The following is a 19,494-nucleotide window of genomic DNA, read 5'->3' as shown; positions in this document are numbered from 1 at the left end:
GGGGATGACCCCCCTTGACCTTGAACCTGTTGTCAAAAGAAAGCCATTCGCGTGTCAAACGTGTAATTTACCCTGAAAATCAAAACACATCTCCAGCGCATGGGACCTCTTGTCGGGATTATACACTTGTTGCATCCAAACACCGGGATGTGGCAAGAAGGCCATACAGGAACCAAACAAACAACTGGGGCCATGCAAAGCTCACTCAACGGGATACTAGATAGCATTTCGGTTACCTAGATGAAACAGGTTCCGTGATTGCTCGACAGGAAGAGGAACAGAGGTGATCTCGTCATTTCTCTCAGAAACGACAGGTGAGACGTGCATCGACTGGTGTAGCTCCTATACATATTGTGAATGTAACTTATGTATGTCGCTCGATCAACGAGGCGAATTGAAGCTATGCAATGTGTGTATGAACGATGACATCGAAAAGCACTCGATCCGACCCTTCTCCTTACAGTCGTTTTTACTCCTTCCGTTTATGTCACCTTCTTGAATGCTACTGTACAAACTGTTGTACCGGATTTACCGCCAAATGAGAACGAAGGGTGAGGAACGCTTGAGCTAGAGGATCAAGATGCGTTAGTAAATTCTTTTCAATACAAAGCACTCGAGGTTATGACTCACTGAAATTCAAAACCTGCACCATTTGAACGGTTGTATGATCAGCCATCAGTTCCACTTGAAATTATCTTTACGACACTATGGGAATTGATGTGATATGACTCACCTAATCCCTCTTTCGTATACCTCACTTTGATCTCCTCCTCGGTAAAATTACAACTGGTAATCAAGAAATAACCACCCTTTTTAACCAACAAAGCTATTTTCTCAGGATACACCTGACTAGGTAATCTACCTTTTTCTTCTTCTATGCCTTCTGAGCTTAAACACAACGCATCGTACGTTCCCTTATCCAATACTAAGTCCCATTGTTCACCATTGAAATCCTTCCTTAATAAATCTTCTGTACGCCATTCGCACTGAACTTCATTCTCGACCAGTTCCTCCTCGTCATCTTCCAAAGCTTGTTCAATCTCTTCTTGGATATTTTCCCTTCGAGATTGTTCGATTGATTGAGCGAGTAAACGAGCAGATTCACAGTAATCTATCCCGGTCAAGTGGAAATTCTGCTTGGCTGGTGGAACATCTGGATCGAGTGATGATGAAGTGAGGAATGATAAGAGGAGAGTACCGTTACCTGAACCGCATTCTAAGATTCGTAATGGGTTCGACTCGGAAGAAGAGGGGAGATGGCGTTGAGCCCATTTACGCATTTTGGTAACGGATGATTCACCGAACCTGCACAGAGGAATATATGAGCTTTGAGATCGGGCCAGAAGATAGGGACATTTTGAATGTCTCACCATACTTCCCCTTCGTCGCCAACATCATTGAACACTCTCACTTCTCGTCTATGATAGCCAAGACGAAGCTCATTGTCAGCATATACATGATCAAAGAGGTTTTGCAGCTCATAGAGCCTACGGGATAGGATAAGAAGAGAGCGAACAGTGTTCACCCTCGACCAGATGCAGGGGAAACATCGAAGAAAGTGGAGACGGGGTAGGAAACAGGTAGTTATCGATACTCACTCATACACCTCGTCCCAGTGACCCTTCGTCCCCAATTTACTCGGTGGCAATTCCTCATCTGCCATTATGCCGCTCAGATACTTTCGGTATGCTGTATGTATTTCTGGGCCTATCAGTAGCAGATATCGATGAGCATTCTCCTAACCTTCATACATACTCTTCCCCTTAAGTCAAACATTTTCCGTGAAAATCAAATCTCGATTGATTCAATGAGGAGTCCCGCTTCCCTTCACGTGGCTAGATGCGGGCTCATGCGTCACGACAACAATGCACAACACCAGTGAGGGCGTGTTGAATGGTTGAATGAAATGGACGATGTTTTGAATGGGATTAAGATTATTCTATCTATTCTCATAGCAAGCTATCCATCTCCTCCGATATTACCATACTGATAGTGATCGACATCGAAGATGAACAATCCTCTCTTAGCTCTCCAGGTGAGTACGTTCTATTTGCTATCATCTTGAGGTTTACAATGGGGAATGGACGGTGGTCTGGTCTTGCCACCCAACTTATCTTTCCTTCTTATGGAGCTATGGTTCATTCCCAGTCATATATCCTTCCTCTGATCCTCTAAATGGAAATACCATCAACCCCAACAGCTGACAAAATTCATGCTGACCTCACAATGTCATCATAGAGTCAATATGCTGCCGTACGAGATTACATGTCTCCAGTATTGAAGGAAAGTAAATTCAAGGAACATGGACGTATAACACCTGGTGAGTTGAGTGCATTCAATGACAGCTTTCCTTTTTATATTTGTAATGAGCATTCAAACCATGCTGACTCCTTTTTTGTAATGGATTGGTAGAGGAATTTATCGTAGCGGGTGATTTCCTGGCATACAAGTTCCCAGTTTGGCAATGGTATGTCCCAGTTTCCCCCAGCCGAGTCCCTATCAAACAGCATGAGTGACAATAGCTGATATCGGTAATAATTCTTAGGGAACAAGGAACTATCCAACGTGATTTTCTACCCAAAGAAAAACAATACCTAATCTGTAGGAATGGTACGTTCAACTTCAGCTTCTCGTGTACGGAGATCCAGGTAAGCTGATGATACCTGGATAACACAAATAGTACCCTCTCTTCGAAGAGCTGCCGCGTTGGACTATACAGATCAAGATGAAGATGCCGAGAAACTCTTAAGCTTCATGGATGAGGTGAGCTATTCCAACGTCTCAGAGGGCATAGCTGACTTTCTTGATAGACTGACGAGGATAAACCGAAGGGTGATGGTGATGATTGGGTAGCTACCCACATTGGAAGGGGTAAGGCATGCCTCCTCATCGATAATAACGAAACCCTTTTTGATATATAAGCCTCTGATCTCGAAATTCCCCATTCACTTATACATGCTCATATGCTAATTTTTCTCTTGTGATCCTCGTGTAGCACCCCAAGCTCCACCTAAAGATATGGATGAGATTCCCGACATATCCGACTCCCCCGTCTTATCAGGATCTAACCCTCAGCCACCTACTTCATCATTAGCGGGGCTCAGCTTAGATTCCAAAGAGAGGGAGAAGGAGAAGGAAGGACCATTGGAAGTGGAAGAGATACCTGATATAGATGATATACCAGATATGGAAATGATCGACGAGGGGGAAGGGCTGGAAGATGATATCGTGGATGAAGCTAATGTCAGGATCGTGCATCCATCCGAGTGAGTTATCATAACAGCCACCCAGACATCGTTAATGAATCTTCTCCTCTCCCTCTCTCTCTTTGACATGTATATTAAAGCTGATTTCATCGAATTTGTGAAACTGATAGAGCCGATATACAATCTACTGCTAAACAAAATTTACTTCAAGTGAGAACGTACGATATTGCCATTGCGTATGATAAAAGGTATTCTACCCCCAGACTCTGGCTGCGAGGATGGGACGAGGTGGGTCTACTTTCAAGTTCTACCTTAATCATTCGAAGCTTGGGCCAAATCTAGGAGGGACATACGCAGAATGCTAAGACATCGCCTTTGATGTAGAACAAGAAACCCTTGACCCCCGCTCAAATATTCCAAGATGTTCCATCCGATCACGCTTTCAAAACAGTCACAATGGAAGCTTTCCCCCACTCTGGGGAACAAATGGCATCGGTACATCCATGTAAACACGCGAGTGTCATGAAGAAATTTATAGACAGGATGGAATCTAAACAAGAGGATTATCCTGCTGCTGTTGCCAGCTCTTCCGGGGATAGTAAGAAGAAATGGGGTATATCAGGTATGGTCAGACGAGTCACCGGAACTGGCAGTGGAAGTGGGGCCAAGGATGAAAAGAAGAATGATACATCTGACGGTGCCGATGAGGAGGACGAGGTGCCGAGAGGCGTACAGGTTGATATGTATAATGTCATTGTGAGTTGAAATCATTCATCATTTTGTGGGTGGGGTAAACAAGATGTTAACATGAGAGAACGTGCAGTTCCTCAAATTGATGAGTTCGATCTTACCTTCCATTGAGGTGAGCCTCACCATTCTACTTTCGTACAGATTGCAGATACTGACCAGACTGATATCATCTTACAGATCGATAGTACCACCTCGACTGCTTTATAGGGTATATGACCAGTCGGGTCTCAGTTCCTTTTTCTGTCCTCCGTCTCTGTTTCTCAATACCTTGCCTGTATATATGATATTTCTGTAGATAGATACAGTATTCTAAGAGCAATGCACTTCTAATCGTAATCTTTTGTTCACCTCTACGTGGATTGGTATCCCCAGCTGGGATGTGGAATGTGGGATGTGATCGATAAACACGTGTCTATGACGTTATCATGATACAGTAAGTTGCTTCACCTCGAGTGCGTGGTGATGGTGTATCCCTTTGTTCTTGTGTGTCCCGAAGCCAAAGTGCATGTCTTCCTCACTGATCTGGCTCACTCACTGTCCTTGGGATGGAGCACAGTATCTCTCATCTGCTCATAACACCCTTCAAAATGCTTTGAAGCCATTTGTCGTTCTTCTTCACGGTTCATATACTGAAAGGCTGACGATACCTAATGAAGATGTCCGAATCAACCTATATTCAGGAAATCAACATATCATCCGATACGACCCATTACCGAGTTGCAGTCCATTGGAACAAGTCGAAGGATGTCGAAGATTGGAAAGTACTCTCCATTGTACGATACAAGTGAGTCAATCATCTTCTTGTAATATACATCACATACTTGCTGAGGGTTGAACCGTTCATGTACGATGGAACAGACCATTCTGGATTCATGCTCAGCTCCATCAGACCCTCGCATCCCATCCTCACCTCGCATCCCACTTACTCCTACTCAAATCGAGAGACGGACCTTCCACATTGGTGGTATATCCAATCTCAACTTTGACTGTCAACCATGTATTGCTCGTTGAAGATGGAAAGATCAAATCTAATGTGAATAGAGTACTCCCCACCAGTAAAGAAGAGAAGGTCTGGGTAGTATGCTATGAAGCTATAGGACCTATCGAAGAAAGAAGATCAGTGAGTAAAGTAGTCGATATTGCAAGAGGTTTAGTAGGCTCGACCGCAAGTGATGATGACGAAGGGAAGGGAAAAGAGGAGAGTGATGATTTGTGGGATGGGTTGGGGATATGTACATGGGAGAGTTTCTTCGATAAAGGTGAGTAACTAATACATTACTAACATATACAATCCTCAAAATACCTTCCACAATTTCTTTTGTGGGTGCTGTACGACTGGGATAAAGTAGCTGAAAAGTGCATTTATGGAAGATGGGAAACGGATTCGACCAACTAAAGATCTTCTTCTATCCCTCATTCCGTCCGACTTGCCTATCAAGACATTCCTGATTGATGATGGATGGCAAGATACCCTCTCTACTTCCACTCATCGACGACTTATGTCTTTCAAGCCTTATGAAGACTTTGGAGGGACTCTGAAAGAGGTGGTAGATGCTATCAAAGATAGTGGAGTAGAGAAAGTCGGAGTATGGTTAACCCTCCAAGGATATTGGGAAGGTATACATCCTTCTTCAACACTCATTGAGACATACGACTGTGTAGAGTATCAGAAAGGAAAGCCGAATGGAGGTTTGGAAGATGAAGGACAGCCGGATGGAAATAGTATTTGGCTGCCTCCTCCTCACGAGGCGAGGAGGTTCTGGGATGATTGGTTTGGACAGTTGAAAGAGGCTGGAATCAATTTTATCAAGGTGAGGAATATACCTTCTTCTATTCAAGCATTGTGCCTACTGGAATCTATCATAGAAGTGTTGCGTCAGAACTGAATCTTTCGAGAGGCTCAAGATCTGCGAGTGAGAATTGACCGATTTATTGATTTATACTTTAGTGCGATAATCAAGCGGATTCAGAGATGGCGATTGACCCAAGAGGGTTCCACGCTCAACAATCCTTATGGTCCACAATGCTTGATTCGGCTCAAAGTCATTTTGGTATACGGGGAGTTATCATGTGTATGGCGCAGAATGAGAGGATGTTGAATGGTCCTGGCGGATTGAACTTTGATAGACCAAAAGGAGATTTGGTGTTCCGGTGAGTCGGTCAGACATTACATCACGATAATCACCCTATATGCCTGAGGTCATCGTTGAATACCGATTCAGTCTGATGATCACTCTGACATCACGCAGTGCACATTGCTGATCCGGCTATACATGTGTGTGAACACTTAGTAACTCTGATGACTTCAATATGAATTACTCCAACACCCACCCGGATCACACCCACTTCAACACTTATAACACTATCCTCACCTCGCATCTATGCTTGATACCGGATTTCGACATGTTTGCATCTTCACCTTCCAAACTACTGCCCATATATCATGCTCTTCTTAGAGCACTTGGTCCAGGTCCAATCTTGTTATCAGACACACCTCAGAATCCCTCTGATACGCGACTGATATCCAAGCTTCTCGCTACAACCAAGGATGGTAAGAAGGCGGTGATCAAATCACCTCGTCCGGTACAGGTGTTGAGTAATAGATGGTTCTTGGACAATCTCAAAGGTAACACTGATGGTCCTGCATTAGTCGCTGGAACCAGGTTTGATGAAGGGGTAGGAGGACTGATAGGAGTGTGGAACGTGCATGATCACTCGCCCAGTGCAATTGCGAAAGATAAAATCACTTGGAGGGATATTGAAGATCTGTTGGATCTAGAGGAGAATGATGCCAGTGAATATTGTTTGACTACACCTATGAGGTTATCAGCAATAGCGGACGGAATCACTACAGGTCGTATTGTGACTTCAAGTAATGGTGGGAGCTTTGAGGTTGGATTGAAGAAAGGTGAATGTGAATTAGTATGCGTTAGTAAGCTCTACTCATTTGAGGGATTTAAAGTGGGGTTGGTGGGATTGAAGGATAAGTTTGCTTGTATGAGTGGATTAATGGATATCAAAGTGGATCAAAAGAGTGAGTAATTGCATGTCCCCAATCACTGAAAAGCGAAAATTTTTGACTGACGAGTCGGGATTAGAAAATACACTTGAGTTCACTTCGAAATACATCTCAGAGGTAATCACCCTGATCGTCATTCGACATCAACCCATTCAAATTGAGGGGACAAGCGTGCATCTGTACGTCGATGATGTTCCTGCTCACTCCACTCGAGAGGTTGCGTCGGATGATGGAAGGAATGGTGCAATACATTTGGTAGATTTCGATATTCCCGAGAAGGTCTCGTCGGGAACTGTCAGTGTAAATGATGAAGGTGGACTTTGGAAAATACAAGTTGTAGGTCTGACTTGAGAGAGCTGAGTGACTGACGACAAGTATGTTGGTCGACCTTATACACATATACTGGATGTATGTTGTAGATAGGTAGATAATATCAAGAACTGATGAATATGGATCTCGATTAAATCCTATCAGGAGACTGGGGTAAAGTAACTAACTCTTACCCTTCAGGAATTTAAACGTAGTTAGGGATCTAAGCCACATGCCACGGAGACCTGGATCTCGAGTCAAGCATGCATCGCTCAACCTACGTTGCTCTTTAAGAACACATCCGTAATTCTGTGCATGTTAAGAGTATTGGAAATCCACGATTCCAGTGGTAGCGTGGTTATCCTTGGCATTCATTCACTGGTGATCGTCTCAGTCGCCTAACTTTTCTTGCTGTTCAAGTTCACGTTATCCGGCGACTAAAGATCTTGACTCGAGATATCCGAATTGGAAAAAAAGTTGAATATCTCAGATCTCCATTTATAACTATCACCACCACCAGTAGTACTTTTCATCATCGTCTACTTTCGTCTTCCATTCCTCCATACTTCGTTGAACCACCAAATTGTACGACATACCAGACCACACAATGTCATCGGAACCCACCATCGTACCTTCCTCTGCACCCAATGGGTCTGTACCCGTCTCTCAAGGTGGTACTTCCACTCCACTATTAGGTAGTAGAGGTGGACCTGCAGGCAGTGGTGGAGCAGGAGGAAGTTTTGGAGTCAAATCGGGTTTGGCCCAGATGTTGAAGGGAGGGTGAGTTTGCTTCTCATCATCTGACATTTCGATTAAAATGTAGTGATTGGCACTGATACATGATTACATTGTGATGATAGTGTCATTATGGATGTCATGAACGTCGAACAGGCCAAGATCGCTGAAGAAGCTGGTGCTTGTGCTGTTATGGCATTGGGTGAGTTCGATTCCTCTCCTCTTGAAGTTGGTATGTCCTGTTGTCATGCTAACGATGTCTATGTCGTCCAGAGAGAATCCCAGCGAACATCAGAAGAGATGGAGGTGTCGCGAGAATGGTGAGTTGATCATTCGATACCTCCGACCATTCGATATTTCACAATATGTCGTCCCTATTCAACCGACTCAGGCTGATTCCCGTTGGTCATTCCCGCTTCAGTCCGATCCAGGAATGATAAAGGAGATCATGGAAGCCGTCTCGATCCCCGTCATGGCAAAAGTCAGAATCGGACATTTCGTAGAAGCTCAGATCTTACAATCCATCGGTGTTGATTATATCGATGTGAGTGATTTCCACTCTACTCATCAACAGATCGGCTCATGGCAACTACTGTGCTGACTAGTATGCTTGGGTCATTTCATTTGTCAGGAATCCGAAGTTCTCACTATGGCAGATGACCAACATCACATTGGTAAACACTCATTCAAGGTTCCTTTCGTATGTGGATGTAAGAACTTGGGTGAGGCTCTCAGAAGAATCTCCGAAGGTGCTGCGTGAGTTGTACCATTCCTTCAACATGTTATGCCATCTTTTGATGATACATAAACGCTGACTATGTACAATCATTATCCCTACTTTTTCTCCTTCTCACAGCATGATCCGAACCAAGGGTGAAGCTGGTACTGGAGATGTCGTAGAAGCCGTCAAACACCAGCGTGCGGTTATGGCAGATATCAGAAAGGCAGCTTCCATGTCTGACGAGGAGCTATACGCTTTCGCTAAAGAGCTCTCGGCACCTTATCATCTGTTGAAGGAGACCGCTAGGTTGAAGAGATTACCTGTTGTTTCGTGAGTTTCACTACACTTGAGAACCAAATTTTCGATCGCACATATATGCCAATACCACGACCGTTATTGAAGCCTTGTGATGCTGACAGACTTGTGTGTTATGATGTGATAGCTTCGCTGCGGGTGGTGTAGCTACCCCCGCTGATGCTGCTATGATGATGCAATTGGGTTGTGATGGAGGTGAGTGCGGTTCTGCAATGCAATCTGTTGTCGTGTCCGCTGCGATATGGAAGCTGATCCATCACTTTGCAAATAGTCTTCGTCGGTTCTGGTATCTGTAAGCTAACCTTCGACACAGAATCACCGAACGTCAGCTGACAAGTCATGTTCATTACAGTCTTATCTGGTGATCCCGCCAAGAGAGCCAGAGCGATCGTCCAAGCTGTTACGCACTACAACAACCCTGCTGTCTTGGCTGAAGTATCTACGGATTTAGGTGACGCTATGGTCGGAATCAGCACGTGAGTCATAATCACCTTTGACTTTGTGCTTTTGGATTCAAGGAAATCGGGGTCAGTCACTGATGTAAGTGATCGATGTTTATAGATCGACTGAGGGCGAGAACATCAAAGGTGGACGAATGGCAGGTCGAGGCAACTAAATCAGGCATCGGTCTGAAATCACTACAAAAGTCATCAAGCAATATGTGAAAAGAAGCTTTCAACAAGATATACTTGGTCTTATCCGCTTATCCGGGCAAATGCAAATATGTGTAAAGTAATTCAACGCAAGCACCAATACAGTACGGACTGTTCTACAGATCGATGACATGGTTGCCGATTGCAATCGACGGAATCGATCATCTAATATGTATGGAGATTGATGGCAGGGATACTAACAAACTACAAACCTCTAGGTTTCTCCTATTCCCACAACACAATTGATCACTGGACACTATCTGTCCAGCCACACTACTTCTTAGCTTTGGCAGCTTCTTCAGCAGCTTTCAGTTCGTCCTTGTATTCTCGCATCTTCATCCCATGGATGATATACTAATATCCGCCAGTCAGCTGAACATCTTAGGATCATAAACGTACAAGAGTTACTTACGAAAAGAGCTATCAGGCTATCCAATCCACAGGGAAGCCAGAGAGAAACAGATGAACCATCAGTACTTTCTTCGGGATTCTGAGAGGTCTTATACTCACGTGAATGGAATTGAAACTGCCAAACATAACGTAGCGTAGAGGCAGAACAGCGGTGTGTCAATTTTTGGGTCGTCCTGGTTGGGCTTCAATCCTGTGTACGTCTGAGCTCCGGTGGCTGCTACGATGAACAACTTGAGGAAGGCGTTCGCAACGAGGACTAGCACAAGTAAGTAAGTTATGAGAAAGATGCTCAGCTTGTTATCATTCTTTTTGGGCGTACCACAATATGTTCTCAACGGGAACACTTACAGAAAAATTCGACATCAATGAATTTAAGATCTTCGTATAACCCATCTGTCCAAACCGATTCTGCATAACGTATGACCAAAGATCAGTATCGGTAAGACATGGATGGGGGGATGGACATATAGTAAAGAAAATTGCACTTACCGAGGAATTGTTTACATATTGGGAATTTCCAACTAGATCATCGTATCTCAGTCAGATTGATGACATGGCACTGGATAGCTGGATTGGATGGGACGGATGGTGAGTTGATTTACTCACAATAGATCCGCACACATGGCGATCACGATGAAGATCCACATTGCTACATCGAATATCGCTGCGAAGCTATCACCGTAGATCAACAAGCCAACGCGAGATCGAAGGAAAAATTTATGAACATATTAGCGATTGATGATCACTCGTACGATTGAAAGGACAAGGGACACTGCACATTGCACTTACACGGGTCCACCTAGATGTTTTGGTATGTTAGTATTGCCTAGAGCCGATAGTTAACCAGTATGAGCGCACCGTCAGGTCCACTACTCGAAGTGAGGAAAAAAAAAAGCACAGAGGAAAAAAAAAAATGAAACGCACCGACATATCCTGCATTGGGATCACCATCGAACCTATCATAGACTTTCTGATCATTCCCTAGATAATGGTCTGTAATATATTTTCAAAACAGGCAAGTGAATTTCCTGATTAGCCACGTTGATCTTGGAAGTGAGTACCTTAGTAATTGTACAAGATTAGTGCTCACCCATCGTATCCGCAAAAGTCTTTGTATTCTGGATGAAAATCATCACCCAGACTGCTAATGGCTAATCCGATATAGATTGAGCGCGTATATTTAGCAAACACCTGTGTTTGAGAGTGTTTTGTAGTTTCACTTACCATAATTAGACATCCTATCGATACGATATATACCCATAATTTACAGATGAGGATCCATAATTTGGGGAACATGCCCCGTCCGACGAAAGAGGCTGCCATGGTATGCGGGATGGTACGATTGAAAGAGGAAGATGAGATTAGATAGGTTGAACAAGTGAAGGGAAATTAGTTTGAGGGATATCTGTATGTCTTATATCGGTTTGATGAGTTGGCAGGATTGATGGGAAGCTGTGAAGGGCGAAGTGGAATGAGTGGCGGGGATGAGCAGTTGTGAGGGAGATGAGAAATCGGTGATTTGAAAAAGAAGACACTCATTGTAAAGAAGATCATCGATGGATACCTTATATACTTGATCAGCTAGAGATGAAATGATGGGTGAACCCAGAGAACGTCATTTCATACCGCCCTTCCTTTCCGATGATATCCCATGACGGATATTGTATCAGTAGGAACGTCAAAGGATTGCAAACCGTTACCTCGGGTTTCAAGTGCTCTTGTAGCATATGATGTTTCGGATCAGGTGATCAGGTTCACGAAGTCAAATTTCATTACTCAAGGTCATGCATGTATCAGCATTTACAACTCATGCTGCTACCGTTCGACCCATTAACAGTTAATACGGGTTTACGTCAGTAAGAACAATGTCACAATGAGGGGAGGGATCGATTGACAGAGGGTCTGATGGATGTTGTTGAAAACCTCCTGACGTTTTCACAATACTATCAATACAAACATCAGACTTTACCACTCTACCCAAAGCATATTCACCCAATGTCATGTCTGATGTCCTCTCAATTTCATCAGTATATGAAGTCAACAAACAGGCTGAAACTTTCATCTACGGCCATAGAACCTAAAAAGCATCGCATCCCGTCCGCTCTGCGCAATTAACTTGGGTATCGCTCGGTTAGTACCAAGGTGGGGGACCACTTGGGAATCCCGGGTGCTGTAGTTTTTGTTTTTTCAGCTTTCACTTTCGTTCGGTATCGACTTTGCAGAAGAGACGATGAGCTTCGAAATCTTTGTTTTTTTCTGCAGTCTGCAGATGAAAGTGATCTCGGAAGATTCTTTTTGATTAGAAGGCGGCGAGCTACGATCAATTCATGTTCGAGTGTGTGTCAGTGTGGTGTGTATGTGTGTGTGATGGAGTGAGGTTCTTGCGCATACCTACAATGATATCACCGGTTTAATTATACGAGTAGCAAGATTATGATTATATTCCCGAGTGTGGCATCTGAGTTTTTTGAATTTCCGCTATCCTCTCTTTTCACTTTGTGATGTTGCTCACGACTTGACGTTCAGCATTCCATCAGTCATCAGTCATCATCCATCGTTGATAATACATCATAGCAGTGATATTCTTCGAGAACCCCAAACACCGCCATCCAGATTATATCAACCGCGACGACAGGCTAAGAAGGACACATTCAACATGGGTTAGCATTGTTCTACCACTAAAACGAAGATAGTATGATTGCTGACTGATTTGCTGTTCTCACTTGATCCCTTACCTCTCACCAATTTCAACGATGAATAGCACCCAAGAAGAAGGCTCAAAAAATGGCTTTGTCCGATTTCTTCACTCAAGATAGTACGTCGGATCTCGATTTCATCGTGCAGTGGTTCCAGGTTTAGGGATCTTCGATCTTCACGGGAACGTCGTAATCGGATTTTTAAGACTGACTATATTTTCTCAATGATGTAGGCGGTGCTGGAGGATCTTGGGCGGATGACATGGACTTCCCTTCTGCCCGTGAGTGAGAATCATATTGTCATGCACATCAAATTTCTTCTGACGATCCGGCTGATATAGCTGCCGCTCGTGAGAACACCGGTCCCAAGAAAGGTGATCCCGGTTATCTCGATTCAATGCCTGACCGAGCAGCAAGATCAAGTTAGTAATCGTATATTCTGCTTACATCCCCTCGACGATCCCCCTATGATTTGCTTATGGCGTTCTTGTACAGCTTCCAATTTCCCCGGTGCTCCTCCACAAAGAGAAGAACTTCCCCTCCCTACCGTCCCTCCTTTTACCGCTTTTGTTGGAAACTTATCGTACGAACCTGACCTCGAAGAAGCTGTCAGGGACTTTTTCACCGATCTCTCCCCTTCAAGCGTAAGGATATTGAAGGATAGAGATGGAAAGCCTAAAGGATATGGATATGTCGAGTTTCCAAGTCAAGATACTTTGAAGGAGGCTTTGGGAAGAACAGGTGCTCAGTTACAGGGTAGATCTATAAGAGTTAGCGTAGCGGAGGCTCGTAAGTCAATCGCCTATTGAGGTTCAAAATTCAAATCCACGACCGGAATCCTGACAGTTGTCTTCTGATCTGAAACAGCTACCAATCGAAGAGATGCTCTTCCACCATCGGCAGCAGAAGAATCCAATCAGTGGCGACGAGCTACTCCCTTACCTGCTCGAACTGACGCGCCTACACCCGCTAGACGAACTTCCTCATTCTCTCCTGCTGAACCTGGACCCGACAGAGATTGGTCAGCTGCCAGAGGAGCCCGATTCACCCCTGCTGCTCCTGCTCCCTCAAACGAATTCAGAAGAGATAGCTCGGGTGCTGGAAGGGTTAGGGAACCACCTGTTCCCACCGCTGCGGATGAAGTTGATCAATGGAGAAGTAACAAACCTTTAGTAGAAGCTAAAGTGGGTTCAAGGGATTTACCTCCTCATCAACGAGGTGGTCCAGAGTCTGGTCAAAGTAGTCCCGGATTGGCTGATACCGAGAACACAGTGAGTAATTGGCAAATTCGAAGAAAACATCAATGGAGTATCAGGATCCACTGACTGGGACTTCGTAGTGGTCTCGAGGAACCAAGTTGAGGACTCCCGCTGCTGAGGTACCACCTGCTCGATCATCTACACAATCACCCAACGAAGAGAAAGATTGGAGATCACCCAGAGCTACCCCTGCTGCTAGTCAGCCAGGAAGCCTTGACGGTGAAAGTGAGTCACAACATCTTCAGACAATGGGATAGCTGTTGACTGTTGTGTGTCTACTAGGCCCACGACAACCCCCTGCCCCTCTGGAAAGGAGAAGAATTCAACTTGCTCCCCGATCAGTCCCCGCTACTCCTTCTACCGCCTCTGTCGAATCCAACTCGCCATCAGGCAAATCATCAATTTTCGGATCTGCCAAACCTGTTGATTCTGCTGCTCGAGAAGCTATAGCAGATGCCAAGCTCGCTCAAAAGGAGGAGGAGAGGAAGAAAGCTAGAGAAGCTGAAATTGCTAAGAAGAAGGAAGAGGACGAGAAAGCTAAAGCTTTCGCTGAGGAAAGGTTAAATTCCATCAAGGCTGCTCAAGAAAAAGCTCAAGCTCAAGTTGGTGGAGGGAAACCTCAAGTTCAACAGCAACAACAGCAACAAAGATATCCACCTAGAGAAAGAGAGAATTCCGGTAATAAGAGACCTTCGCATCCCCATCCCCATCCCAACAGGAAAGGATCAACTGAACCTAAGAAAGATAACGATGGATTTGAAGCTGTGACTTCCCGAAAAGGATCCGCCAACGCTCCTACCGCTACCTCCGCTACTCAAGCTCCAAAGAGAGATGCTACTACAAGGCCGGCGTTCTCGTTTGCCGCTGCTGCTAGAGCTGAGGGTAGTTTCGTAGAAGGTTCGGATGATGTGGAGGAAGCTGCCAAAGGTGTTGAGGAAGTGAAGATTTAGGAACGTTTACTCTTGTTATATTGTTGGCAGGTTGGAAGAGAATGATGCACCATAATATATGATTCACGTGGATTTGGACAGGACAGGATTTTTTACGCTGTGCATTTATTCTGACTACATATCATACATTACATCTGATCTTTCGAAGAATCGATCGATTTCGCTGCTTCCAAATTCATTTGGATTCTTTTAATCAAAGTATTTGGAGACGAAGTCGGTTGTATCTTTGGTTCTAGATTTCAAGGAACGACAAGTTCAACCAGTCAATGATCATGTTCACCTCAGTGTTTAGTATAACTCACACTTCTTCCTTTTGAGCCTTTTCTTGACCATTCTCCAAATCACCTCTTACTGAGAATCCATGGACTGCATCGGGGTACTCTGCATATCAAATCGACATCAGCATACCACCTCAAGCACTGATACTCCAGAGGGATGACTATTAATTCACTCTTCACAACCAATTTATCACCTAGATTACCTCTCAAGATACCCTCGACTTCATCCAACGCTTCATCAGTCATCATAGCATCTGCTGTTCCCTTGAGGATGGCCACTGGGACTTTGGTGATGGGTTTGACATCATCGTTGACCAAGAATGAAGGATGGGTAGCTACTGCGACATCGACCCGAGCTGGTGAGTCATCTTGAGCGAGCACGAGGGCTATTGATCATCATGAAATGAATCAGTGTATATCCCTTGATGAGATGATTGGGTCTTAGGAGGACTCACCGTATCGACCTCCCCAGCAGTACCCGATCGTAGCGATCTTGCCTCTATAGTACATCAAACACCGGTGTCATTCATTGTGGAATTATGTGATCTATTGGCGAAATGGAGGGAGTACTCACGTTGAAGGATCAGCTCTAAGAGCCTTGAAGAAATTCTCGATGATTGGCTTTGAGACTAGAATTCAGAGAAGTAAATAAGTATGATGAATGAAACCCCTAGTTGTGGACGGTGATTCAGCTCACCCGCTTCTCGATGCTTGGTAATCCACGGACCCATCGCAGCAGCCATCTTAGCTGAGTCCACAGCTTTAGAAGCTACAGTCGCTTCGGCCTGAACTCTGAGGTTAGGTACGATCGCATTAAGCAAATCATGATCTATCGCATCTCCCTCTAGGAAATCGGGTAGGAGTACTTTCCATCCGTTTCCGGCGTACTCGTCTGCAACCTATGTTGATCATCGTCTATTCAGCCCTTGAACATCAGGAAGACATGGTGTCAATTGTATAGGGCGAATGGGCTCACCAGCTTGGTGTTGATCAGGTCCACACCGAAAATGTCTGATATGAGCACGACGACATTCTGTTTACCCTCAGCAGGAGGTTTGGGGTTAGACACGTAGGTTCGCAGACCATGTAGGACCTCGAATGATCCGAGGGGTTCACCTTGGTGGATGTCTGTGGATGGGCATGGTTCAGTAATAGTGACTAAGGCATCATAGTGAACGGACAGGCGATCGGAGATCCGGGGCTGGGCAAGGGGAAGCAGCTCGACTCACGACCGGTGATGCAGCATGGAGAGACGGTGGTTTGTTCTGACATATTGAATGATCTGTCGATGAGTTTTGTTGTGCTCTTCGGTGTCGGGAGATGGGAGATTGCTGGACAGTATTTATGGAATCAAATGGACAGGTGCAAGTGGTTGAATCGCAATCGCGACTGAAACCTTTCAAAGGCCGGCTCCTTGACGTCATACTTGGCTTGGTCACCAGGTTACAGTTTTTCATAGCCTGTCTACGGCACTGTGGAAACTTGCACAACGCTAGACACCTATGCATCCGGTACATATTCACATCACTATCACCAAACATTGAGCATTCATATACATAGATATCTCATTTCCCTTGCTGTATCTTCAATAGCTCATTGGAGAATTCGACCAGATAATAATCGGCGTCTGACCCCGTCAATGCGAGTCAGCCTCGTTCTCAAGACCACAAATAGTGGGAGTCTGGATTCGACTCACAAACTAGACCATGATCCATGATTTGCCGATCTGAAGCTGGATTTCCAACAATGGTAGAGTGCTGCAAAGCACAGGCGACTCATCAGCCTCAACTGTATGATGATACTAGGCTTTTGAACCCACCTGAAGTATAGTCTCCCATCCATCTTTTCCAAAATCGACTTCCCCATTTTCCTTCAGCGTAGCAGTGGGAGTCAGGCATTCTCTGACAGTATCCTGAACAAGTTTGATCGCTCGATTCAAGTATGCCTCTGCCGCAGCTTTGTCTGTGGGTAAGAGTAACTTGTATAACCAGATCATACCGACTGCTGTGATTGTAGCGGCAGAGGCGTCATAAGGACATGGCTTAGGAGCTTTGAAATCCCTAAGGCCATCAGAATGGTCAGTAACCAGGTTTAAGATAATATCTTGAGAGGACATACCATTCTGGAACACATGTAGGACCTAGAAACGAAATGAACACGTCTGTGAGTTTTCGAGCAGTATCAATGAAATCTTGTCTTCCTGTTCTCAGCGCTGTGACAGCCCAAAGTATTCATCAGTCATCTTATTCGATGAATATCAGAAGGGAAGCGCGAAGTCACTCGCCACATTGACCATACCCATATATAGCCCAAGCCTGACCTCTCGACCATACACTGTCATCGGCATAACCCTGTGCGGTCCTAAGCTCAATAGGTAATCCCGTCTTCTGATCAAAGTTGGCTACGTGATAGGTCGTATAGTCTTTTCGGACATGCGAGATGAGGGATTTTTCAGCTTGATGATTTGCTACATTCACATATCTTTCGTCCCCTGTTAGTTTTGTAGCTTCATACAAAAGATCGAGATTCATCTGTACGTCAGAATACCTTATCAGCAATTATCTGCATACTGAGGCGTGTGAAGGCGAAGAAGGACATACCATATTATCTATAATGACTAGATAATGTTCATCTTTCTTTTCTTCCGTATATTTATATCCGTCTTTGACATGTGTCATTGAATCCCAGCTCCTAATGCAGCCTGCCTATGGTACATCCCACCCTATATCAGCAATTGTAAACCTTTACACGGACCAAGATAATGCTGAACTCACAGATGGACTGTACCTATCCACCAGACTTTCCGCAGCATCAATCAAAACCTTCTTTGCCTCCTCATCGCCCGTCATAGCATAATCTCTGCACATATCGCGTTAGCGTCTTCCACGACTGCAATTGACATTGCTAAATCCCACTCACCTGCCATAGGAAAGCTGGAACCTAAACCCCTGATCATGATTCGGACTTGGTCTGGCTTGATACTTGAAGTCCGCTTGCCATCTCCTAGCTAGCTTGATTAACGCTTCTTTGGAGTAATGCTTGTCGATGGAAGAAGGGTCTAGGTCGGCACGATCAGCTAGGAGCCATAATGTACCAGGAAAGAACCCTTGTGTCCAAGCGGTTACATCTGTGTATGTGTTGAAGGATTAACAGGGTCAGTTAACACGATGTGCGATTGGAGATAAGGGAGGCTCGACATACTTTTTGAGCAGTGATAGTTGTTCGGTCCACCTGGTACTGTATATTCTGGGGTCCGACTTGGAGGTGGTCCCTAGAAGTATACCAAGGTCAGACCGTAACTTGCTTATGGACAAGACTTCCTCGTCACTTACATTAGGATCCGTATCGTACTTCTTAGCTACTCCTACGACTTTGACAGACAAAGCAGGATCGTAAAGTTCTGGTACAGCTTCAGTGAGGTTTGACATTATGATGGAGCAGAGTTGGCCTGTCTATAGGTTATCTGGAAGTTGGAAGGAGACCATGTATCACAGGAGTTTTGGGGATCTGTATGGCTACTGAAGAGTTGATGATTAACGTCTCCAGATATCTTGTTGTGTGACGGTCCGACTCCGTCACATGCGACGATACCACCGGCGCGGTCGAAGGACATTCCAGTCTCTTCGAGGATGACATCTGAACATGAATGATGCCCGGGCCGGACGAAGATAAGATCATCTGACATGCGAAAACGAGCTACAACTGTATAGAGTGAGTGTCCTTTCGGGAGTCAATAGCCCCGCGGGGTTTTAACCATGTCTCTCGCGTCATTGTGCTTGGCATTCCTACATGCAACATACCAATCTTTGAGCATACAATGCGATTGTTGATCCTTCGGTGCGGAAAACGTACCGATCAATCAACGCTAGTCCTCTTCATGAGCGGATGTGTTACTGCCAGCGTCATAACTCCTGCATCTATGTTGAGGGAGGTGTCTTGGGGCCAAGAGAACAACATGCAAACGTAGTGTAAAACTCAGGTTACAATCCGTGTGCCATCGACGTAAGATGGAGCGCCGGCCCCTTCTAATCTCTGTAGCTGAGTGTAAAGATCTCGCCAACATGCATATGCCAATGACAACAACATCAAAGAAAACTACATTCACTAATAGCTACTTCTGCTGCCCAGGCAATTTAGCTTGCAGGATTGAAGCAATAGTGAAGGCAACATGTCGACGCAAGACGATATTCTG

At 44.8% G+C, this 19,494-nt stretch overlaps 8 protein-coding genes and 1 non-coding gene across 9 annotated transcripts; 5 read left to right on the top strand and 4 right to left on the bottom strand.

Moving 5' to 3' along the window:
* Positions 1 to 482: 482 nt before the first annotated feature.
* On the bottom strand, positions 483 to 1,663 carry I203_106081 (uncharacterized protein; the record flags this gene model as incomplete). The annotated part of the gene is made up of 5 exons (XM_065517896.1): positions 483 to 567; positions 631 to 643; positions 734 to 1,305; positions 1,371 to 1,418; positions 1,599 to 1,663. The coding sequence occupies 5 exons, from the start codon at positions 1,661 to 1,663 to the stop codon at positions 483 to 485; spliced, it is 783 nt and encodes a 260-aa protein (XP_065373200.1).
* A 345-nt stretch (positions 1,664 to 2,008) lies between these two features.
* Positions 2,009 to 4,163, top strand: I203_106080 (uncharacterized protein; the record flags this gene model as incomplete). The annotated part of the gene is made up of 11 exons (XM_065517895.1): positions 2,009 to 2,035; positions 2,239 to 2,320; positions 2,413 to 2,467; positions 2,546 to 2,610; positions 2,681 to 2,763; positions 2,811 to 2,871; positions 2,996 to 3,266; positions 3,377 to 3,494; positions 3,591 to 3,962; positions 4,030 to 4,068; positions 4,134 to 4,163. 11 exons carry the CDS (start codon positions 2,009 to 2,011, stop codon positions 4,161 to 4,163), a joined length of 1,203 nt encoding a protein of 400 aa, XP_065373199.1.
* A 449-nt stretch (positions 4,164 to 4,612) lies between these two features.
* Positions 4,613 to 7,326, top strand: I203_106079 (uncharacterized protein; the record flags this gene model as incomplete). The annotated part of the gene is made up of 6 exons (XM_019147849.1): positions 4,613 to 4,740; positions 4,815 to 5,215; positions 5,328 to 5,767; positions 5,905 to 6,107; positions 6,248 to 6,990; positions 7,055 to 7,326. The coding sequence occupies 6 exons, from the start codon at positions 4,613 to 4,615 to the stop codon at positions 7,324 to 7,326; spliced, it is 2,187 nt and encodes a 728-aa protein (XP_019002767.1).
* A 565-nt stretch (positions 7,327 to 7,891) lies between these two features.
* On the top strand, positions 7,892 to 9,671 carry I203_106078 (pyridoxal 5'-phosphate synthase, synthase subunit Pdx1; the record flags this gene model as incomplete). Its single annotated transcript, XM_019147848.2, has 10 exons — positions 7,892 to 8,064; positions 8,145 to 8,221; positions 8,293 to 8,339; positions 8,441 to 8,563; positions 8,651 to 8,775; positions 8,876 to 9,070; positions 9,183 to 9,250; positions 9,327 to 9,347; positions 9,408 to 9,531; positions 9,617 to 9,671. The coding sequence occupies 10 exons, from the start codon at positions 7,892 to 7,894 to the stop codon at positions 9,669 to 9,671; spliced, it is 1,008 nt and encodes a 335-aa protein (XP_019002766.2).
* A 310-nt stretch (positions 9,672 to 9,981) lies between these two features.
* I203_106077 (uncharacterized protein) lies at positions 9,982 to 11,442 on the bottom strand (the record flags this gene model as incomplete). Its single annotated transcript, XM_019147847.1, has 10 exons — positions 9,982 to 10,062; positions 10,121 to 10,136; positions 10,219 to 10,375; positions 10,468 to 10,527; positions 10,609 to 10,640; positions 10,726 to 10,791; positions 10,909 to 10,945; positions 11,044 to 11,112; positions 11,210 to 11,270; positions 11,344 to 11,442. The coding sequence occupies 10 exons, from the start codon at positions 11,440 to 11,442 to the stop codon at positions 9,982 to 9,984; spliced, it is 678 nt and encodes a 225-aa protein (XP_019002765.1).
* Positions 11,443 to 12,182: 740 nt separating this feature from the next.
* Positions 12,183 to 12,297, top strand: I203_106076. The gene has a single exon (XR_002021897.2). It is a non-coding gene; the product is annotated as a 5S ribosomal RNA (ribosomal RNA).
* A 606-nt stretch (positions 12,298 to 12,903) lies between these two features.
* On the top strand, positions 12,904 to 15,024 carry I203_106075 (uncharacterized protein; the record flags this gene model as incomplete). Its single annotated transcript, XM_019147846.1, has 7 exons — positions 12,904 to 12,934; positions 13,049 to 13,096; positions 13,157 to 13,237; positions 13,311 to 13,604; positions 13,683 to 14,086; positions 14,155 to 14,299; positions 14,357 to 15,024. The coding sequence occupies 7 exons, from the start codon at positions 12,904 to 12,906 to the stop codon at positions 15,022 to 15,024; spliced, it is 1,671 nt and encodes a 556-aa protein (XP_019002764.1).
* A 189-nt stretch (positions 15,025 to 15,213) lies between these two features.
* I203_106074 (uncharacterized protein) lies at positions 15,214 to 16,574 on the bottom strand (the record flags this gene model as incomplete). Its single annotated transcript, XM_019147845.2, has 8 exons — positions 15,214 to 15,256; positions 15,327 to 15,405; positions 15,476 to 15,688; positions 15,758 to 15,801; positions 15,877 to 15,931; positions 16,000 to 16,201; positions 16,279 to 16,430; positions 16,532 to 16,574. The coding sequence occupies 8 exons, from the start codon at positions 16,572 to 16,574 to the stop codon at positions 15,214 to 15,216; spliced, it is 831 nt and encodes a 276-aa protein (XP_019002763.2).
* A 293-nt stretch (positions 16,575 to 16,867) lies between these two features.
* I203_106073 (uncharacterized protein) lies at positions 16,868 to 18,730 on the bottom strand (the record flags this gene model as incomplete). Its single annotated transcript, XM_065517894.1, has 10 exons — positions 16,868 to 16,929; positions 16,999 to 17,059; positions 17,122 to 17,362; positions 17,421 to 17,514; positions 17,587 to 17,833; positions 17,903 to 18,007; positions 18,077 to 18,161; positions 18,222 to 18,429; positions 18,504 to 18,573; positions 18,635 to 18,730. The coding sequence occupies 10 exons, from the start codon at positions 18,728 to 18,730 to the stop codon at positions 16,868 to 16,870; spliced, it is 1,269 nt and encodes a 422-aa protein (XP_065373198.1).
* Between the last annotated feature and the right edge of the window lie 764 nt (positions 18,731 to 19,494).

This window comes from Kwoniella mangroviensis (genome assembly GCF_000507465.2).
Source record: "Kwoniella mangroviensis CBS 8507 chromosome 1 map unlocalized Ctg02, whole genome shotgun sequence".
Taxonomy (NCBI): domain Eukaryota; kingdom Fungi; phylum Basidiomycota; class Tremellomycetes; order Tremellales; family Cryptococcaceae; genus Kwoniella; species Kwoniella mangrovensis.
This window is presented reverse-complemented; position numbering and strand designations above follow the sequence as displayed.